The sequence below is a fragment of the Pan troglodytes genome, chromosome X (assembly GCF_028858775.2).
Source record: "Pan troglodytes isolate AG18354 chromosome X, NHGRI_mPanTro3-v2.0_pri, whole genome shotgun sequence".
Taxonomy (NCBI): domain Eukaryota; kingdom Metazoa; phylum Chordata; class Mammalia; order Primates; family Hominidae; genus Pan; species Pan troglodytes.
In genome coordinates, this window is record NC_072421.2 from 31,902,624 (window position 1) to 31,925,839 (window position 23,216).

At 39.4% G+C, this 23,216-nt stretch overlaps 1 protein-coding gene across 15 annotated transcripts in view; it reads right to left on the bottom strand.

Moving 5' to 3' along the window:
- DMD (dystrophin) overlaps positions 1–23,216 on the bottom strand; it is a 2,616,526-nt gene that overhangs the window by 199,740 nt on the left and 2,393,570 nt on the right. For all 15 annotated transcript variants that reach the window (XM_063804906.1, XM_063804905.1, XM_063804907.1 and 12 more), the window contains one exon: positions 3,803–3,863. In XM_063804906.1, the coding sequence (XP_063660976.1) occupies positions 3,803–3,863 (61 nt within the window). The remainder of the gene's footprint in view (positions 1–3,802; positions 3,864–23,216) is intronic.

A 23,216-nucleotide genomic window follows, 5' to 3' on the forward strand; every position in this document is an offset into this window, starting at 1 on the left:
TAATTTTCTAACTCATTAAGAAAGCAAGAGAGTCCCAGCTCTTGGCTCTGTTTGGTTTACCCACATGGGAGCATGCAACATAAAAAGGTGAAAGAAATCCTAACAGAATGCAGCAGCTGGTTAAAGGCTATTATATTGAAATTTTCATGAGTTTGACAATAGGCCAAAAAACTACAAAATGGCAGAGAGTAGAAAAGGCAGTTGTAACAGGTTGAACATTGTTGGTGATTATTTTTTCAGTGGCAATGAAAGCTGTAATCAAATAACCTGAAAGAGATGCTGGTAGGAATAAGGGAGCCCCAAGGGAGAGGGAATATGAAAACTGTAACAATGATGTATGCTGTGGACAAATAAACTAGACAAACACGTAGTTTGAAGTATCAAAATCAAGGTTCTTAGCCTCATATGAAAAGCTGATGTCAGGATGCAGGCATAAACACTGCCTGATTTGCAAACTAGAGCAAAAGATGTTAATGACTTAAAATCTCAAGAATGAGTGCACAATTCAACAACCAACAGGAACTGTGCCATTGGTATAGAAACCTCTTGTTATGTGGGCGATCCCTTTATCCCAGCATTGAAAAGAAAAAGTTACAAAGCATTAAAAACATAGCCAGAGAAGACACCTGGTTTTGCAGCTGGGCATCTGTGGTAAAAACTCTTGACTGGAAGTCAAGACAAACAAGATAAAAAAGAGGAAAAATGAGGACTGGTTGAAGCACTGTCACTGTAAACTTATTTTTGTTCTTTTTAGACCAAGACGGCATCTCAGATTATGAACGGCATTAAGCTGTGCATAAAGTCCACCGAACCTTGTACATCAAATTAATTTGGTTTCCATAGAACATTTTAGATAATAGTAATGGCTAATAAGACACAAGTGCCATTAATCATCTGCTTACTGACAATGTTCATTTTATAAACATGTTTGTTTTCCCTATATTACAGTTTAACATTTTACACTCATATTTGAGAAATTATACCATCCCTAATTTCAAAGAGATTATAATTGTAGAGAGAATTGCTCTCCATAAGGTTTCAGAGATATTTTTGAGAAATTATGTAGTTTCCTCATTCCAAGGAACCGATTATTTCAGAGGCTTTTAAGGTCTCCATACTCACCTTTTGGCAAAATTTCCTGCCTATTGTTCTCTCTCTCTTATCATGAGCCAGGAAGCATAATAGTCCTAAATTATATACCAAGATTTGAGCTCTTTAAAGAGGTGTGTGGTGAAATTGGAGTGTGTTGATAGGGCATATCTAAAGCTAATTAAACAGTGGAAAAATAAAATTCCTATTTTTTAAAGTAAGAATTTACATTATGTTCATTAAAATAATGAATTTTAAAAATAAAGATATTATCGAACAAAAGCTGAGATCTTCGGTTTTTAAGTTTGGACAGGACAACTGAATGAGTCATGCTCATTAAGTCTTAGAGCTAAAAAGGATCTTAGATATCATCTAGTCCAACTCTTTATTTTACAAATTAGAAACCAAGGTTTGGCTGGGCATGGTGGCTCAAGCCTGTAATCCCAGCACTTTGGGAGGCCGAGGCGGGTGGATCACCTGAGGTCAGGAGTTCGAGACGAGCCTGACCAATATGGTGAAACCTCGTCTCTACTAAAAATACAAAAATTAGCCAAGCGTGGTGGCAGGTGCCTGTAGTCTCAGCTACTCGGGAGCTAAGAGGAGAGAATTGCTTGAACCTGGGAGGCAGGGGTTGCAGTGATCCGAGATCGGGCCACTGCACTCCAGCCTGGGCAACAGAGTGAAACTCCATCTCAAAAAAAAAAAAAAAAAAGAAAGAAAAGAAAGAAACCAAGATTTTTATAGGTTAAGTGACTTGCCTAAAGCCATACAGTCACCTAATGACAGAGCCTCTAAGACTAGACTGGAGGACTAAAATTGAAGTTTTCTTATTCATAGATCTGTGCCCTTATCAATACCATCACCATGGTCTTTAGGTACATGAAGGAGCATTGGACAAATAGGATATGTAGCTGCTCTCTAATTCCACTGAGAAACTGCAAGAGACTAATACACAGAAGGGAATTACAGCTTTTCTGGAATTTGTCTCTTTTTTATTTTTTGGACGGAGTTCATTTCCATTCCCTCACAGCAATATACTGGGATCTCTTGTAGTAGAAGTAACATCAGGGAGAAGATGAATATATAGGGAAAGGACAATGGGACCGGGGAGACCCTAGCAATCTATGTGAGACCTCTAGTGAGCCCCAAACAAGTAGTCATTTGGAGAATAATAGCTTAAAGGTGTCTTGAATTCTCCAGTGATCCTAAAACCTCATCTATGAAAGGAGAAAAAGAGTCTTTATTTCAGCTCATAAAGGAACTGGATAAAAGTGAGAGCTTTATGAATTGGTTGAAGAAGTAGCAGGTCTCAAACATCTTAGTCAGAAATAAAAATTTGTGAGGACAAAGACACTGATGTAGGAAATCACTGTCTAGAGTTTGAAGAAAATTGTTCCATAAAATATACAGTGGATGTAAGGTAATATACAGTGCATGTCTACAGCAATATATTATTTAATAAAGCATGTGATTTAAATAGGTATTTAAAATGTACAGTTTTGAGTGACTAAACTAATGAATTAAATATAACAATAATAAAATTAAATTCAGAAAATAAGAAAACTAAAAAGCAGAATCAAACATACTAAAAATGAATTTTCAAGTTAAGAGATACCTCATCTGGAAAAATGTAATAAGACAGATGGTAAACCGTTTCCTAAAGTATGTATTTCTCCTGAAAGAGTCAAAAGACTACCTTCACTCCCATTTTTCTGAGTTAACAAAATAGAGGCATAAAATCAAATTTCTTGAGGACTGTAGTAATGAAGATCTAGGACTGCTGTTATTGCTTTAGAACCGAATTAAGAAGAATTGATGGACAGTGAAAGAATAAAAACAGATTCGATAAAAGATGGCAGGCGGAAAAAAATGGGAAAACATCTAATATTTTTAGTCAGACTCATGGCAGAAGCAAGTTCAAAGACTTCGGTTGGTATCGAGGACTATTTTATGAACCCAGTAAATTGTAATTGTTGTTGAGGTTTCCAATTCAAAGTTAAATTTAAGTTAGACTCTACTGCACAATGGATGAGAGACTGTGAAGGTATGGTAATCACTCAATATCCTCTCTCCTCTCTCTTCCATGTTGACCCAATGTATTGTCATTTATATTTCATGCAAAATACTACAGAAGGTGCTTCCAAGCACTCGTATTCTTTTGACTGGCACAAATGTTTCCAGAAAACAGTATCTTTCTGTTGTTAGGTGACAAATACTGAGTGTTAGGTATCAAGAATGAACAACTAAGCCCTACGAGTCGAGGACTGCTGCTTTCTGCCTTTTGGAAACATGAAGTATTCATTCACCCAAAACAGTTGTGTACATATAACTGCAGAAATCTTCTATCTTTGACGGAAGAAGAAATGTGAGAAAACCCCTAAATAAAAGAAATTGTTCTCGCAAAGACTGACTCCCACTATCAATAAAATTATCTGGAGCTTTTTGTTCTATTGTGAAAAATCCGCCCCCTCTGTCACAAAACACACCATATATCCTGCATTAAATAAACTTTTCTTAAAAGTGGTTCTCCATTGCATCAGCAAATTTACAATGGTAATTTTAGAATAAGTTTTTTATCCAAGCTTCCTCAGGAAAAAAAAGACACAGGTATTGCAGGCCAGGCTACTGTCGCATTTTAAAAATAAACTCACTTGTGAATATACAGGTTAGTCACAATAAATGCTCTTTCAAAAATGTGATACTTCCAACTTACTTGATATAGTAGGGCACTTTGTTTGGCGAGATGGCTCTCTCCCAGGGACCCTGGACAGACGCTGAAAAGAAGGGAGGAAAAAAAGAAAGGCAAGGAGGTCAAATTCATCGCAAACAGGAAAGACAACATTAATCTCCAGAATTACAATTTTACACTGATATTGGTCTGTTTGCTCAGCTGCCCATGAAGACAGGATGGATTAACCTGCTGTTCTGAAATTTCTGTCCTAATCTAAGTGAAATTGAACTCATTCAGGCACAAAGATAAATGCGAAGAAAAAAAAAACCCACAAACGTTTCCACTGCTAAACCTATAGAACAGATAAGAAACTGAATGAGTAGACTGACGGGGTTTCTTGTATGTGTCTCCCTTGAGTGCTTTTTTTTTTTATAATACTTCCTGTTGCTGGTTCTCAATATTTTTTACTATTTGACTGACTGGATTTTATTATTTCAGTAGCTGAAATATCCCTCTGTGATATATTTACATTCTAAGTTATTGAAGCTAAAGTAATATGCTTATCACTCTGATATGGTTGTTTTTATCTTTATTGGTTTAAAGAGAATCCAAATTCACTTACCAAATAGATGCTTAATTTGGTGCCTCAAAATGTCAGCTGACCAGTGTGATGTTATTAGAAAAGGTGACCAAAAGTGAGGGAATGTCTACTGATATCAGAGCGTAATAAGACTTTTGTTATGAGTGATGAATCCTATACGTGAAATTTCATTTCACATACTAGGAATTTGTTTTATTATGACTTCACTGTGTATTGGTCAAATGAATGATCTTTGCAGTGTTTTTTTTTTCCAGGCTTAAGTTGTAGGATTTCTTCCCTAAAGCTGAACCTCTACAAATATATTTTATATACTGTTTGATCTGATGGTTTTTTTCTTTCTTTAAGACAAAATAATCTTGTTGAGGAGGCACTATAACATTTCCTCAACAATATAATCTTCCTCCTGAATATAGTTTTAAGACACTGGAGCTTTAAGAAACACAGAATATTATCAGAAACAGAAATAAAAGAAGCATTCTTATTAATATCTAGCAACTTTATGTGTCTATACTTTTTCCCCTGAATTTTCATTCTGCTAATAATTTGAAGCACAGCTGATGCTGACCATTATTTCCTCCTATGAAAAACTCCCTTTTAAATTAGTCTCACAGTAAATTCACTCCGCAGTGTATTGAGATGTAAGAAAACGTCAAAGCTAATATATCCTCGACTACACTGTATAATATGAAAGAACAGCTTCTAATAAAAGTTAACTTCACCCACTGCCAGACAATTTAAGCGTAATGAAACTCCAGCTTCTTTGTTTTATATAGAGTAATAGAGGGATCAAATCACCCAACCTTTAACCAGACATGCTGTTTTGTACCTCGGAGATATGTCATTTAAACGATATAGGAAATGGATTTGTATTTGGCCGGTAATTATGCTTTTTCATTTTGGCAGACGGAAATTTTTAATACGGAGAAAAAAGACATTTAGCTGCTGTTTTGAAGTAGTCTCTGACTTTCCATTTCTTTCTGTCCTTCTTTCTCTATTCCTTTCTTTTCCCTTCCTCCTGCCTTCCCTGCTTCCCTTTCCATCTTTGCCTTTCTCATTCTCTTCCCAACTCTTCTCTTGTCCTTTTTCCTTCTGTAGGATGCAGCTCTCCTGTCCAAATAAGTTCACAGAGTAAATAAGATCTGATTTAAAAACATGGGCTAAGGCCAGGCGTGGTGGCTCACGCCTGTAATCCCAACACTTTGGGAGGCTGAGGCAGGCAGATCATCTGAGTTCAGGAGTTCAAGACCAGCCTGGCCAACATGAGGAAACGCTATCTCTACTAAAAATACAAAAAAAAAAAAAAAAAAAAAAAAAGCCGGGCATGGTGGCAGGTGCCTGTAATCCCAGCTACTCGGGAGACTGAGGCAGGAAAATCACTTGAACCCAGGAGGCAAAGGATGCAGTGAGTTGAAATCGCACCACTGCACTCCAGCCTGGGCGACAAGAGCAAAACTCCAACTGAAAAACAAACAAACAAACAAACAAACAAACCATGGGCTAGACTTCCTGACCTATCTGGTCAGAGTCTGTTGTTATGGAAATATTAAAAAGCTAGCCCTCCATAGCAGGAAACATGGTGGAGAGCCAGAAATTATAGCTCCTGGCTGCTCAGTGTACCTTCTTCTTAAAATACCAGCATCATAAAAGGAAGAAGAGAACTCCAGAGAGCTCTTGGTCCAGCCCTCACTGGCTGTGAATGCCAAGCCTGTGAATACCTAAACTGAGAAAAGAATGGCTATTCTTTCCTTAAAGGTATCTATGGGCTGAGGCCTCACAATTTCTCTTATTATACCTTTCTAGTTTTTTTTTTTTTTAATCATTCTAGTGGTCCAGAAATTCTTTCTAATTTGGAGGATGCTAGACCATCCTCTGATAGCAGAAGAATCACTTTGGATTTCCTACACTATTCTTAGGCGTCTCTCAGAAAGAAGTGTGCTGGAGAGGGCTGCTGGCTGCCTGGCCTGGCTTAGGGGCTTTCGGCCCGAAAGAAACAACCTCTAAGCAGCGAGAGACAGAGGAAAATTGCTGTTGCCTGGCTGAGCTAATGGGAAGACCTACGTAGGGTATCTAGAGTTGACTTTTTATGTTTACATTAAAAGGGGAAAAATTTCAATAAAATGTCAGAGAAGTTATCAGAATATGCTTGAACTAAATAGCTGAAAATATTTTTAAAGAATTTTAAAAATATTATAAATTCTAGATCAATATGAAATTTCAAGCTTTTGTAATTGCAGTTCTTAAGTGTTCATTTATTTCCCTTAAAAAAAGCTTTTTGTCTTATGTGTAGCCATCAAATAGGTCCAATGGTGAGATTCAGTGTATTTTTTTTCTGAAAGATGTTTTTCCCCTTTGATTCACAGTTTATAAATTCACCTAAGCAACTGCTTTGCAGTCATTGTTTGAAACCTTACAATTTTATGCTCAAAACTGTCCTTGACACAATAAAAAAAAAAAAAGGAAAATAACAACAGCCTCCCCTCATTCCTTCCCTGCCCCATCATAACCACATACACACACACTGGAACTACTTGCTTTAGAAATAACACACAATTGGATGATAGTTCTACGGAATTGGGTTCAGCGCTCCTTCTCAAGAGATTCTTAAGGGTTGTCGACAATTTCATTTGGGGCTGCCAGATGACTCTGGTCTTCCATCTATTCAAAAGTTGATCAAATATGTGGCAGTGCTCATAAGTGTGCCACAGAATTTTTTCATTTCTTGTAGAAGTACTGATGCCAACAACAGCTGTTTCTTATCTCAGTGTACCAGTGGAAGCTTGTCATTCTTCATAAAGCTAGCCTACGTAATAGACACACACATCTTTTATGCCTGATGTGTCCATTTTTAGTAGCCCATCAAAAGCAAATTTATCGGCAAATAGTTTTTATATGACACCGGGTTGTCCTTTGGTATTTTCTTATACAGATGTGCTTATAACCACTACGTGTAATTCCAGGGCAGCTTTGTGATTCAGATTCTTGAATGTACAAATCAACCATTATCATACGGCACCAGCATCATGGGGTATTGTCCACTGAATTTAGATAGCAAACTACGCATGCATTTATTTATTGCAAAACCAACCTCTGAATTTCCTTTTGTGTTACAGACACAGTATGTTATTAAGAGCAAGAAAGGGTAGCAATTCTATCTTCAAATGCTTTTCCTTCCTTGAGGTGACAGGATTCAATATTGTGCCCAAGGTAGTTTTGAAAATCACAAGCACGGGCCACATTATTTAGGGGAAGTTGTTATTTCAGCCAATTTTAAATGCATGATGAACAGAATGTTCCAAGTGATGCACCCTGGTGTTAAGTCATATTTTAATCAACATAGGGGCCTAACCAGAAAATTAAAAAGAATGCTAATGTTATTTTAAGACATGCCAAAAGAGCACTTTCTGGAATTCCAACACAAATACATTCATTCATCTCTCTACTTTTCTCATACTTGGTGGATTTGGAGTTTGATAACATAGGTGGGTCAAAAAAGTGGGGGCAGTTTAGATAAATAACCGATACAGCAATCACTGGAGGTAAAATAGAAAACTCACCTCTGGGGTTGAACAAAAGGCATTAGGGAGGATCTACTAGCCACCGGCACCTAGCTCCTCAGAAGTACTCGGGAATTCTGGTAATGGTCTTATGGACACATTCCATATTGATAAAATGAGCAATGCTTCCTAATCTTTTCCCCACTATCTCTGCACCCCACACCCTAGGAATCCTTTTAGACTTTTTTTTTCTAGTCATCTTATCCCTCATAAAATTTTAATACTATAGATGTACTGTATGTCTGTTTATGGATTATGTGTATCTGTTCTTTACACATAAAAAGAGTAAGGTTTTTTCATTATCCAGGAAACAATTTTCACCCCCTTGGGAGCAATATCACACTCATTAAGAATGCCTGATCTAGAGGAAGTGAGGGGGAAGGTGGGAGGAGGAGAAAGGAACAAGGAGTTATTGAAAACAACTTATGTACCTGAAACATGACCTAAACTCGCTCATTTCATACTCATAATGACCTGTGAGGTAGGTATTGTCATTTTCATTTTGCAGATGTTGAAGTATCACATTAGAGCACATGAGATCAAATGAGCTAGTAAGGTCATAAATTAGATCCTAATTTTGGTTTATTACTCAAGATGAAATCAGATAGATGATCCAGGAAATAAAGGGGAAAACAAATATGTTGTATTTCTACTATGTGCCCTACACTGTATGTTACCTGAGGTAATTCTCTCAAGCACCCTGTGAGATCATGCTATTCCATTATTACAGATGAAGAAACCGAGGCTCAGAAACGTTCAGTAAACTAATCCAGGTCTTGCAGCTAGTAGAGAGGGCAACCAGGATTACAACGAAGTCTGTTTAGTCTTCGAACTTCACTCTATTTTATCATGTGTGGTACATAACCGATAATAAATATTTTGCCAAAAAGCCAAGTAAATACATAAATCTTTAAAAGGATTATTATATCATCTAGTCCAAGTTTGCTACGTTATATCTGATATCCACATTTACTCTCTACATCATTTCCACCAAATGATTTTCCAGGAGCTGCTTGAACAACTTTACTGCCATCACATTATGGAGGAGCTTTTTTTTGAATTTTTCATAGCTTTAGTGATGATTAGAAACAGCTTCCTTTTATTCTGGTCAAAAACTGCCTCCCTGTCATCTGTAATCTCCACCATAGCTCCTGTTTCAAATGTCCCAAATAAATTATCTGATCAGTTTCAGAGATGCTAATTTCAAAAGAGCTAAGATGAGGCTTATTTTCATTTGATAAAAGACAAAAACAGAGCCCCAGTTCCCAATGAAAAAAGGTAACTAACATCATTTCACTCATTATGCAACATTTCGTTACTGAGCACCTTGTTTGTGTTACACATTGTACAAAGTTCTGGCACTGTTGCAGTAAGTAAGACAGACACAGTTCCTGCTACTTTGCTCTTAATTTTAGTCTCTGAGGATATCTTTCAATAAGCATATCTGCCATTCCAGCATTAAAATCAATAAAGTGGTATTTACTGAACGCATATGATGTGCTTAGCTCCATGCTAGGTATTTGCAGGCAAGGGTGGGTTGGGGAAAGAAGTCCAAACATGACCCTCACCCTTAAGGACCTATGATTCAAATGGGATGAGGTTTCACAAGAACATATATTATAATGGGACTGTATCAGTCAGGGTCCTGGCAGGAAACAGATGGCACAATCAAGTTGGGTAAGCTGAGGAGACTTCAGTAGACGGGCTGTTCACAAAGGTGCTTGCACAGTGTAGGGAGATCACAAGGGAGAATAGTTTTAAAAGGGAGCCACTGAGCATGTGCATAGGGTAAAGGGGATCTTTGGTCATGTGACAGGATCTTTGGTCAAGGGAAGTAGGTAGGGAGGGAGTCAGGCGAATAAGCATTCCAACCTCATTCTCCATTTCCCACTGTCTCCCACCATGGTGCTCCAGTGGCTGAGCCCAGCCTGAAGCTAGGAGGGCTGGGGACTCCATTCATGCAGCCCACAAAGGTCAACCTCACAAGGCCCAGGGCAAGGCAGGGAAGTGTGGAGAGTGGACTCACACTACAGGACAAAGTGTAGACACTTTCTCATGCTGATGTCATGGCAATAGCCTCATAGCTGTCTTTAGGTTCTCCCTAGCTTCTCAGCTAATCCAGTGTAGCACTAATAGATTAATTTCTCCAAAGTACTATTTGGAGCCCATTGCTTTTACTCAAAAACCTTCCATATTTTATAAACTAATTTTAAACCACTCATATATATAAGCTAATAAACTAAATTTAAAATTCCTTCCTTTGGTATTCAAGGCCCTTTACATCCTGACTCCCCCTCACTTTTTTATCCCAGTCCTTCCTTACATGACCTTAATGGTTTTATTTGTCCTTGCTTTCAGACCCCTGTGCTCCGTGACACAGACAGGCTGCCTGTATTATACCCAGTCTCCTTCTTCTTTAGTAACAGAATTTCTAACTGTTGGATGCAGCCATGTTCCCAAGGACTATGCATGTCAACTGAGGGTATTTGTGTGAGGCTTCTGGGAAAGTTCTTTAAAGGTGGCTCACCAAATGGAGAGGCAGTTTTTGCCCTTTTCCCATTCCTCTTCCTGCCTGGAACACAGATACGATGATGGGGAGAGCCATAGTAACCAGGAGAATGGAAGCCATCTAGTTGCAATCCTCCATAAGTAGATGAGACAAGAAGGTGAGTGGGGCCGGGCACGGTGGCTCACGCCTGTAATCCCAGCACTTTGGGAGGCAGAGGTGGGCGGATCACTTGAGGTCAGGAATTCAAAACCAGCCTGGCCAACATGGCAAAAACCCGTCTCTACTAAAAATACAAAAATTAGCCGGGCACGGTGGTGCACGCCTGTAATTCCAGCTACTTGGGAGGCTGAGGCTGGAGAATCGCTTAAACCTGGCAGGCTGAGGTTACAGTGAGCCAAGATCGTGCCATTGCACTCCAGCCTGGGTGACAGAGTGAGACTCGTCTCAAAAAAAAAAAAAAAAAAGAGAAGGTAAGTGTAAGTAGTTTTGGTGGCAATTCAAGGAAGCACTGGTAGAAGAGTTGGGAAGTAAGGCAGAAAGGTAAGAAAGCTGATAAAGGACGCATTGCTGCTGGGGTCACCTGGGGCTCGGAGCAGCTGAGGACTTCAGTGCAGAGCACACTTCAGAGTTATCTCACTCAAGGGATGAGGGAACTGGGTTATTTATCTACTATTGCTTGAGGGCTGCTCCTGGAGTATGGAGGGGGCAGTCATTAAATCCCTGGCATTTCTGGCCTGCTCCTTATGCTGATGAGCAGGCCCCAATGGCCAGCAAAGGCCTAAAGTCAGAGTTGCAGGTGTTTGTAGATGGAAGTCTAGGCTTGGTGTTTGTGGGCATAGTGAATGCCAGAGGGCATATGGGCAGGGCTCTGACAACTTATGCTACAGAAGCCATACATTAAGACAGTGGCTGAGAAGAAAGACATGAGAAGTTTGAGTTCCTGATGAAAATGAGTCACCATTCCAGCTTATCTATGATTTTCTATACAAGAAACATTAAACCCCTCCCTTGTTTAAGCCATTGTTTAATTAGGTGAAGCCAAGCCTGCTTCTAATCGAAATATCCCGACCCCACCTTCACTAGCAAACCATATGGCTGCTCACATGATTCCTGGCTCAGCTTGGACACCATCCCTTACATCATGCCTTTCATTCTTCCTGTTGCGAGGCTGGAGTGCAGTGGCATGATCTCGGCTCACTGCAACCTCTGCCTCCCGGGTTCAAGTGATTCTCTTGCCTCAGCCTCCTGAGTAGCTGGGACTACAGGCGCACACCACCACACCCAGCTAATTTTTGTATTTTTAGTAGAGACGGGGTTTCACCATGTTGGCCAGGATGGTCTTGATCTCTTGACCTCATGATCCACCTGCCTCGGCCTCCCAAAGTACTGGGATTACAGGCGTGAGCCACAGTGCCTGGCCCTTCTTTAATTTTTTTTTTATTTTTTCTTTAATTTTCAATAGTATTTTTCTTTTTGACTACAAAAACAATATCATGGTTGTAGAAAATCCATCCAGAAGAAAATTCAAATCCCCTGTAACCCTCTGTATTCCCACCAATCAGCTATAACTTGTTAACGTTTTCATATACATTATTTCACATATACACATATTTACTTTGTGAGATTCAGATCCTATCATAGACAAAGGTTTTTACACTGCCTTTTTTCTCTCAAAATATATTATGGGAAACATAATATAAACAATTTTTCTACATGCTTATATATTCTTCCGTAATTGACTTGTTATTTTAAAATTTACATATGGTAAAAATCACTTTTTTTGTATACAGTTGTGATTTTTAACACATGTATAGATTCGTGTGATGACCATCACAATCAGGAGACAAAACAGTTCCCTCATGCCCAAAATTTCCTCATAGTATCCTTTCGTAGTCAACTCCTCCTCCAGCCCCAAAACCTGGCAACTACTGACTTGTTTTGTCTTTTCCAGAATGTCATATAAATACAGTATGTAACCTTTTGATACTGGTTTATTTCACTCAGCATAATGCATAATCCATATTGCTGTATCAACGATTTGTTTCTTTTCATTGCTAAGTAGTATGCCATTATATGGGTGTACTACAGCTTAGTTATCCATTCACCTGTTCAAAGACATTAGGTTGCCTTTAGCATTTGGCAATCATGAATAAAGCTGGTATCAACATTTGTGTACAGGTGTTTGCATAAGCATAAGTTTTCATTTCTCTAAGGTGAATGCTTAAGAGTGGGCTTGTAGGGTTACAACAGATTTTTCATTGCTAAAAAATTCCCACTTATGGATGTACCATGATTTATTGAATAAATTCCCTCTTTGGGAACATATAAGTTGTTTCCAGTTTTTCACTGTTCTAAGTAAGGCCACAGTGAACATCTTTGTAGATAAATCTTTGCACTTATTTTAGTTAATTTTTTAAAGCAAAATTCCTAGAAGTATATTTACTTGATTAAAGGCTATGAATGTTTTGAAAACATTTTACATAAATTACACTTATGGCAGCAGAAGCCTCTCTTTATTGATATAAGTGTAAAGAGAAAAATCAATTTTCTGCAGGTCAATAGTATTTAGTTGGCATAATTCTCAAAGCAAGTTAGATATACTGCTTGATACAGTAGATTATTTGGGAACATTCCTCTCACACTCTCCTCTTCCCCTGATAGACTGTAAAACTCAGAGTTTAGAAAGGCACTCAGGATGTTGGCTTTCTATTTCAAAGCCCAATCCAGCATCTTGAGAGGGAGCTGGATATAGCAGAAAATGTCCAGAGTACAGATTCAGAAGAACTGGATTTGAGTCCTGACTCCCCTATCACTTCATGATCTTAAGCTAGTCTTTTTCCTGCCTAAGCCTTATTTTCCTTATATTCCAATGGGAATAATGATATCTCCCTCACCAAAATGTTGTCAGGATAAAATGAGGAAATCAATATGAAATTGCTTTGTAAAATGTTAATCACCACACAAATAATGTTTGTAATCACATATCTATGATGTGTTGTCTGAATGATGGTAATTGTGGAACCAATTCTTTCTCTCTCACCTGGGCAGCATTTATCTTCAGCCTTGAATCCACTCCTAACTACTGTTAATGTGCCACATGTAGTATAAAGTATGGCAGAGAGAAATGCCTTTGAATAGTATCTAACTGCCTGGGCTTATGGTACTTCTTTCTACATCTCTGTCTTCCTAGACCAATGACATCTATACAACAGATCTTTCATTCTTAGCTAGACCATTTATCCACCATTCATCAGCATGAATGATAAACAGATTAGTTTATATTTTATGCAGTGAAAATCAGAGGCCCATAGACTGATTAGCATTTGGCAATCATGAATAAAGCTGGTATCAACATTTGTGTACAGGTATTTGCATCAGCATAAGTTTGGTTCTTTTCACTGAAATGCAAGTGAAAGGACAAGACCATAAGTACTAGAATCATAGCAGATGCTATGAGAATGGGTGGACTCTTTAAGGAAGGAAGATCGTACAAAGAGAACTGCATGTATACACCACATTTTCATACAATGGAATACCATTCAGCATTAAAAAAAAGAAGGTTCCTACCATTGGTGACAATGTGGATGGGCCTTGCAGACATGCTCAGTGAAATAAGCCAGTCATAGAAGGATAAATGCTGTATGACTCCACTTTTATGAAGTGTCTGAAATAGTCAACCTCATAGAAGCAGTAAATAGAAAAGTGGTTGCCAGAAGACAGGGCAGGGGAAACGAGAAATTGTTATTCAATGAGTATAAAGTTTCACTTATGCAAGATGAGTAAGTTCTAGAGATCTGCTGTACAACATAGTGTCTATAGTTAACAATACTGTGTAGTGCACTTAAAACTTAAGGGGATTAAGAGGGTCCACCTCGGCCAGGAGCGGTGGCTCACCCCTGTAATCCCAGCACTTTGGGAGGCCAAGGTGAGCAGATCACGAGGTCAAGAGATCGAGACCATCCTGGCCGACGTGGTGAAACCCCATCTCTACTAAAAATACAAAAATTAGCTGGGTGAGGTGGCGCGCACCTATAGTCCCAGCTACTCGGGAGGCTGAGGCAGGAGAATCGCTTGAACCTGGGAGGTGGAGGTTGCAGTCAGCTGAGATTGTGCCACTGCACTCCAGCCTGGCGACAGAGCAAGACGCCATCTCAGAAAAAAAAAAAAAAGAGGGTCCATCTCATGTTGTGTTCTTGCCATGCACAGACACACACAAAAGCAAAGGGCCACAAAACTTTTGTAGGTAAGGAATATGTTCATTATCTTTAGTTTGATTGTGGCAATAGTATCTTGGGTGTATACATATGTCCAAACTTACCAAATTACATATATTAAATATGCATATTTTTGCATATAATTATACCCCAAGAAAGCTATAAAAGTACAAAAAAAAAAAAAAAAGATGAGTACAGTGGAGGAAAACAAAAGGGAATGTACCCTGGCAAATGCCCCCAAATGGTGGCGACAGTAGAACTGCTGTCAAAGAAAAATAATACAGAAGCTAGAATACAGTGGGATGAAACACAAGAACAGCCTAGCTGGTGAAGTATAAACAATTCTTGAGCCTGACAGACTAAGGGTGTAGAAGAAGAAGATGTATTTGATCCCACGATCACTGGTGACCTCAAAAGGGCAATTTCACACTAGTGATCAGAGGCTGAAGGAGGGAGTAGACGGAGGGGAAGCAAGCATTTGAGAAGCTGTGTATAAAAAGAGGAAAATGGAAATGGAAAGGGGCAACATCTGATTGTTGGTCATCCCTCTCTTGTGCTCTGTAACCCAGCCTATTCAGTTCACTTCATTACTGAATTTGCTTAGGGTTTCTTTATAACGTTAAATTATATGCAAAATGTATTTCTATCTTTTTCATTTCCTAAAGTCATAATCAAGATTATAATACAGTATTTAAGCTTTCATGTAGTTATTAGTGTTGAATATATATGTATATATGTGTAATTTTTCCCATTCCAATTTTTTTCTGTATGATTTCTATTTTCTTTTGATGTGACGCATATAGTTCCTGTAGCAAGAGTAAGTTTTCTGTCATTTAAATGAAAGGCCAAGTTAAATTTAACACTTTTCAAAACGTTAAATTAAAATAAGGATAGTGCTTTATATGTCTATATCGTATATCAAAAGTAAAGATTCAATGAAAACTTTAAGATCACTTACTAAACTTTCAAAGATGGGCAGATTTTCCATAAAGATTTCAACAGCAGAGACAGATGGGCTACATTCCAGAGAGGAAGGTCACAAGAGTGATGAATGAGACCTCTAATGTCTGCCATAGCTGTGAAAATCTTTATGGCTAACTAAAATTCATAACGAATAACAACCTGTAAATATTATATGAGCTGTCAGACAGATAATGCTGAGCTCTGAGACCATTGCACATGGTGAACAGAATACCACACCATGGGATTTGTCAGTAGATTGCCAAGTCATTTAGAGTATCAGGCTCACATTTGATCTGGGAAGTCAAGAGTTCATACTAAAATTCTTGGCAAGGTGACTGAGTTGCAGAGATAAAACTATATCTAATATCCAGTGCTGATGGCTGCATAGTCACACAAAGTCTAATAGCCAAAGTTGGGCGGCATTACTCATGAAAAAAAAAAAGAAAAAAAAAGCTGCTTCTAACCGACTTATAGAAAACTTCAAAAACATCACGGTGATTATTAGAAGAGTAAGAAAGCAATCAAGCTTCCTAAGGTCAGATATAGGAAGATAGATACCTACATAAATAGAGCCATGAATAATTTATGCTCAAGGAATTTTCGAGTAAATTCGAACATAATTGGCTGACTGCATTACCAGGGAACTTTCCTCCAGGTAATGGTGGTTACAGTCTTTGGGCCATCTGGGTTAAGTCAGGTTACTAACAAGTCAATGCAATATCGCCAGGTGCCTTTACTGTCTCTGCAGATGTACTTTTAAAAGACGGCAGGCAGTCCACACCATTTGCTGAACGCTCTCTGTGTGAAAGGTATTGTATTAGGCACCAGGGAAATTTCAAGGAAAGTAAAATTTGAAACCTGAGACAGTAGGGAGCAACTCAGATATTAAAAACCAAATGATTATAGATGGGATGTACATCCATTAGAAAGCGAGAAGAGTGAGAAAGAACTAAAGCTGTGACAGCAATTAAAGCAAAAAGAGTACAGGAGAGATTGAATTTGGGGCCCATTTTTCACTCAGTTGTGAAAGAACTAAACATGTATACCTTAGCCATGGCCTCATGGTGAGCGCAGTGTGCTTCCTAGCTCCTTGACCTTGGCTTGCTTGACCATGTGACTTGCTTTAGCGGATATGATGTGAACAGAGGCTTGTCACACTGGCAATCTGCCATGAGAACATGCCCCAGGTTGCTTCTGATCCTTTAGTCTGGGGCTCACAACCCAACACATTTAGAGACCATCTAAACTGAACTCACAGCCTAGAGGCAAACCCAGGCATGCTTCAGTATGAAGTAGAGCTTTCCAGTCAAGTTTTATCCAGATCACCCGAATTACAGTTGACCTGTAGACCCATAAGCATGAGAACAGAAGCTTTATATTCTTGTATAGTAGTTATATTGTGGCATTATTGTGGATACAGCTGACAGAGAGAGGAGTAGAGAGAGAAGGGGAGAGGGGAAACAGTATCATAAAGATTAAAGAATAAAAAATATCCTCCAGCCAAAGTCTCTCCCATTTGTTACTAGCCACTGCCTCTACTAACATGCAAAGATTAATGGGGATTATCATCCTCCTTGGTCTGTGCAGTTGAGACGTGTGGGTTGCTATTCACTGGTGTCTGGAACCCCTTTTCTAAGGCTGATAATCCATAATAGTTACAAGTATGAACTTGAATATGTTAGTAAATTGTTCTAGTCTCAGTTTTCGCTTCTGTGAAATGGAGACAATAATAGTCCTTATTTTAAAGGTTGGTGTGAGGATTAAACGGGTTCATCTATGCAAAATGCTTCCTCTGTGTTAAGAGCACAGAGCGCTCGATACTTTTTAAAAATTCCAACTCCTACATTTATAATTATTTTCATCATTAATGTAGCTAGTTATCAGGATATTTATCTCATTCACGAACTTACTGCCAATGTGAGGAATCCCAGGGTAACCAGGAAAGTGACAGAGACTTTCTATGGTTCTAGAGTTAAACTGACTGTTAACCACCAAAGCATGGGACCAGGGAACTAGTTAAGGAAATAATCTTTCTTCCTCTTTTTCTAGCCATTTTCTGACTCTTTAAAAAATGTTACGCGGTTCTCAGAGTAATAAAACATGAACGGAGACAAATCTTCCTCTTGGCATTCTGATGCTGATGTTTACTATGAAAATCAACTGTGTTTTATCATTATATACTATATTAGTATTGCTTCAGAATTCAAAATAAATAGCTAAATATTTTTAGAAATAAATAAAACATTCTTGTTTAATTTCAATTGTTGGTTCTGATTTTTAAACTAAATTTTTACATAACCAAGCTTACTATTTTTTTTCCTATTTAAATTGGTGTCGGTGATTCATGTTAATGGAATTCTCTGACCTGAAGTTATGTGCTGTCTTGTTTAAGACATAAGCCTTGCTGCCCCCCCCCCTTTTTTTTTTTTTTGCCTGAAGATAACAAGGTTGTCATGAGCTTTTGTGTTGGGTTCCAGGAATAACTGAAGATGCAGTTCAAAACTGAATCTTCCTCTAATAGATGTATCTGCTCCAGATCTCCTGGACCAAGTCTTTTGAATTACTTTCTTTCCCTTGATAGCTGGTCTAGGTCAAATTCTATAACATGAACTCCTTCACTTTTCACCTCTTGAGAATAAATCCCTTCTGTCCCTAACTCACACCATAAATGAGCTCATTTCATTCCATTCCTCTTCGAATTTTTTTTTCACAGACATTTCCTGCTCAGACTTTTTCTTTCCATATCAAATTGCCCTCATGTTGACTAATCCTTCAATTATTCTCTCTCGTCTGCCTATTTCTATCTCATTAAAACATTAGTGCTCTCTAAAACCTATATTTATATTCATTATACATACATAAGAAATCCCTTTTCTGAACAGAAGGGCTATAAGGAGACTACACACGAAACTGGAAAGGGAGATATTCATCTTTTTTTTTTTTTTGGATACAGAGTCTTGCTCCGTCACCCAGGCTGGAGCGCAATGGCGCGATCTCGGCTCACTGCAACCTCCGCCTCCTGGGTTCAAGCAATTCTCCTGCCTCAGCCTCCCAAGTAGCTGGGATTACAGGTGCCTGTCACCATGCCCAGCTAACTTTTGTATTTTTCAGTAGAGATGGGGTTTCACCATGTTGGTCAGGCTGGTCTTGAACTCCTGACCTCAGGTGATCCACCCGCCTCGGCCTCCCAAAGTGCTGGGATCACAGGCGTGAGCCACCGCGCCCGGCCCGAGATATTCATCTTATCAGAATGGCTAAGTAGAAGGGAGAAACTGATTTTTCATCACTGAATGCATCTTGTGACTCTTGCTAGGTGAGATCAGGGACCAAGCAATTATAAACATTCTTTGCTAAGTTCCTATCAAAAGGAATACCCTCTACTTTGGATTTGCAGGTAGCCTCAGGGACAATATGCGTTAATACTCATCTAGATAGAACATCTCCTTTCTCTCACTGTGGAATGGATTCCTCCCTTCCATTCTACTCCTATAGCACCCACTATTTACTACCACTGTAGGAGGTCATTTTTTATAGGTCTGTCTTTTGTGATTGGTATTGAAATGTCCCAAGGCAATAATTCTCTTTTGATCTTCATATTTCAGGTGACTCGTTTTTGTTAATAAATATAGGAATGAATGAATGAATACTACAGGCACAGTAAGTAACAATGCTACAGGCACCATGTCACTTCTTAGCTCAGAATTCTATGACTTCCCTTCTCACAAAGCATATATGCCAAAGGCTTTTAACGATAGCCAACCATAGTTGATAAGACCCTTCCTCGTCTGGCCCTTGGTCACTCACTGACCTCCTATCATTCACCATCTTTCTTCCTTGGCTTCAGTCATACTGGCTTCCTTGCTATTAATATTTCTCAAACCCTCTAAGCATGCTCCATCTTGGATCCTTTACTTTTACTGTTTCCTCCACCTGGAACACTTTGTCCCCCAATATCTGACTGGTGTACTTCCTCACATCTCTACTGAAATGTCACCATTCCTGACCACTCCACTAAAAGGGTCCCCTTCTCCCATCCTCTAGCCCCTTTAGCCTGCTTTATTCTTTGTTTTTAAATCAAACTTATCATGACCTGATTGTCCATCTTCTCTTGTTAAAATGTAAGCTCCACAATAAATAAACTTTGTTTTATTTACTGCTGTTTCCCCAGTTCCTAGATCAGAGTTTGATTTACATTGGTCATTCAATAGACATTTGTTGAGTAACAAAGTGAATCAATTCTTAACTGACTGAAAATAAAGTGAAGTTCATTAACTCTTTCTGGACATCAGACTAAGCACTAGGCTAAGTTCTTTCATTTTATTAGACTGGGAACAATCTTTTAAGTGCCCAGTTATTCATTCAATCAAGGCATATCCTGCATCTAATATGCAAGATGTTGTGTTAGATGCAAAATTATTTTTAATAAAAAAGTAATGCAGGCCCTATGCCCTTAAAGTGCTCACACTCCAACATATTTCCTTTCAAGATCTATGTTACTGACCATCTTACGTTCTAACTCTTGCCTGTCATGGGCATGTATGCTGCTGAGCTTAAGGTTTAAGGTAAGAGATTCATGTAATTTTATGCTGTCCCCAAAGTCCTTACCTATTAATGGAGATCACGAGGTTGGACACCTTAAATAATAATAATCACTACTTACCCTGAACAAAATAATCAACCTCATTATGAAAGCAAGAGTAAATCAAATTACCCAGTGACTGTAATGGGCCTATTATAATACCTTTTTCTTAGATGCTTCTAAATGCCTGTCAATTTCATTGCCCCCTCACAGATTGGCTTCCTCCAGGAAGCCAACTCTAAGGCAATGATTAGAGAGCAGGATAGACAACTGTGGAAGGGAAGTGAAAGAAACAGGAATAGAAATAGGGAGAAGTCAAGGTGAATGCAGACGCAGTGACAGTCTCATTCAACCCCATGGGAGCTCTTGAGCTCATGTTCTCCTGAGTTGGGCCAAAATGGCCAGGTCATTATTCCCCTACACTGATCAGGAAGAGCTGCCCCTGTAAGGGGTATGATCTTGGGTGAGGCAGCTGATGCAATTCCCGAAGATTGTCTGCTGAGGACACTCCCTTTCATCGAGAGACTAAAGGGTCCCTAAGGATGCAGAAAAGCAACTTCAAATAATTCCTCAGGCATAGGTCACTGTATTTAGTGTTCCACATGACTTTCGTTACCACAAACTGTGCAGGCATTGGTATAAAGGAGTGATTCTCAACTAGGGGCAATTTCACCCAACAGGGGACATCAGACAGACAATGTCTGGAGACATTTTTGGTTGTCACAACTAAGGGAGGGGAGTGCTACTGGCATGTAGTGAGTAGAGGCCAGAGATAATGCACAGGACAGCCCCCAATAATTTTTGCCCACAGAGGTGTGATCCCACCATTTCTGTTGCGCAAAGCTTTGTATTCTAGGACAGATGACAAAATGCTACCCCAGGCCAAACTCACAAATGCCTTCATTTTCTGAGTAGTGTAAAAATACACTTTTCAGAGCCAGCATTCCACTAATTATCTGGCCCCAAATGCCAATAGTGCCCAGGTCAAGAAAGCCTGGTTTACAGTCTGGCCTGTGGCCTGTGAGATGGCATTACCCTTAGATGGATAATAAATAACTAATCCAATCAGATGCTTTTTCTTGGAGAGCTTGAATGTAATACACAGAGATAAACAGAGATGACAGATGGGTGGGGAAGTTTAAAAAGTCAGATAACAAAGGAAGAAAATGGAAGTCATAAGAAAGTAGAAACTATAAGTAGAAGGTGTTAGGTGGAGAGAAGAGAGAAGATATGATACTGTAATAGTCTGAAGTCTATGGCAGCAAATGCATATACAGAAAGAAGCAAACATGTTTCATGGTGTCTGTTGTTCCATGTTATTCTTTTCTTTTCTTTTTTTTTTTTTTTTGAGATGGAATCTCGCCCTGTTGCCTAGGCTGGTGTGCAATGGTGTGATCTTGGCTCACTGCAACCTCCGTCTCCTGGGTTCAAGCGATTCTCCTGCCTCAGCCTCCTGAGTAGCTGGGATTACAGGTGTGCGCCATCATGCCTGGCTAATTTTTTGTGTCTTTAGTAGAGACAGGGTTTCACCATGTTGGCCAGGTTGGTCTCCAACTCCTGACCTCGTGATCCGCCCACCTCAGCCTCCCAAAGTGCTGGGATTACAGGTGTGAGCCACCGCGCCCGGCCCATGTTATTCTTCATGCCTCTCTGTATCCTGAAAATGTTCCTTATCACCTAAGCCTATCCCTGTCCCTTACAGCCTTAAGGAGACATAGCACATAACAGAGCAGTACCTGCAGTCGGCTGAAATCAAGATGATTTTTACTGCAGATATCTGAAAGTCTATTTAAAAATCTAGAATGGTTTTTAAACCAGGAACAGTTTATGTAAGTCTACTAAAGAACAAAATGCCTTTTGTCCTCACTTCAAAGTTCTCACCAGAAAGTACTTTGTAATCCCAAACTGGTTGTGTTCTGAAAATGGAAAACATCCAAATGGAAAAACGAAAGTAATGATTCTTGCCCACAGGGATGTGATCCCACTATGTCTGTTGTGCAAAGCTTTGTATTTTGGACAGATGACAAAATGCTACCCCAGGCCAAATTCACAAATGCCTTCATTTTCTGGGTAGTGTAAAAATACACCCTTCAGAGCCAGCATTCCACCAAAATAGTGCCCATGTTATAAAACTGATTCAGAACTCTGGTGCTGGTCTCTTTGCCCTAGCTCCTCATGAGGCCCAGAAGAATCTGTCACAATGAGGAAGATGAAATAAGAAAGAAACAGACATTTGTCTCATCTCTTCCATGCCACCAGGCTGATTTCCATGTAAGTACGTGACGAAGGAGTGGTGGTTAGTGATCCAGCTAAATGCGCCCATTCAGCTCTAAAGCCAGATTATGCATGGGGTATGATAGCAGCTTCATAAAGTCTAGGAGAGGTTAATACTATTGTTGTTCCACTCAGATCCCTTTTACTGAGCTGGTTCACCCAGCCGCAGTTGTTGTGAGTGTTGGTTGCTAAGGCCTCATTGGTCCTTTCACCAGAAATCCTCCCTTGGCCAAATGGGAACTGCTTTGCTATCTCCTACTCCCCAGAAATCCACAGACAATGACTAATTCACATGGGAAAATAAAAGCCCAGCCCTGGCTGGGCGCGGTGGCTCACGCCTGTAATCCCAGCACTTTTGGAGACCGAGGCAGGCGGATCACAAAATCAGGAGTTCGAGACCAGCCTGGCCAACCTAGTGAAACCCCATCTCTACTAAAAATACAAAAAAAAAAAAAAAAAAAAAAATAGCCAGGCGTGGTAGTCCCAGCTACTCGGGAGGCTGAGGCAGGAGAATAGCTTGAACCTGGGAGGCGGAGGTTGCAGTGAGCCAAGATCATGCCATTGCACTCCAGTTTGGGTGACAGAACAAGACTCCGTCTCAAAACAAACAAACAAAAAGCCCAGCCCCCTTATCTCAAGGTAGGGACAATTTGTTCTCCAGAGCTCCCTGTGGGATCAAGCTGAAGTGAGTCTCTTCCTTCCCACTTAACTCCTTGACCAGCATCCTTCTTACTTTATCCTGCTTCCCTCACTCCCTTTCAC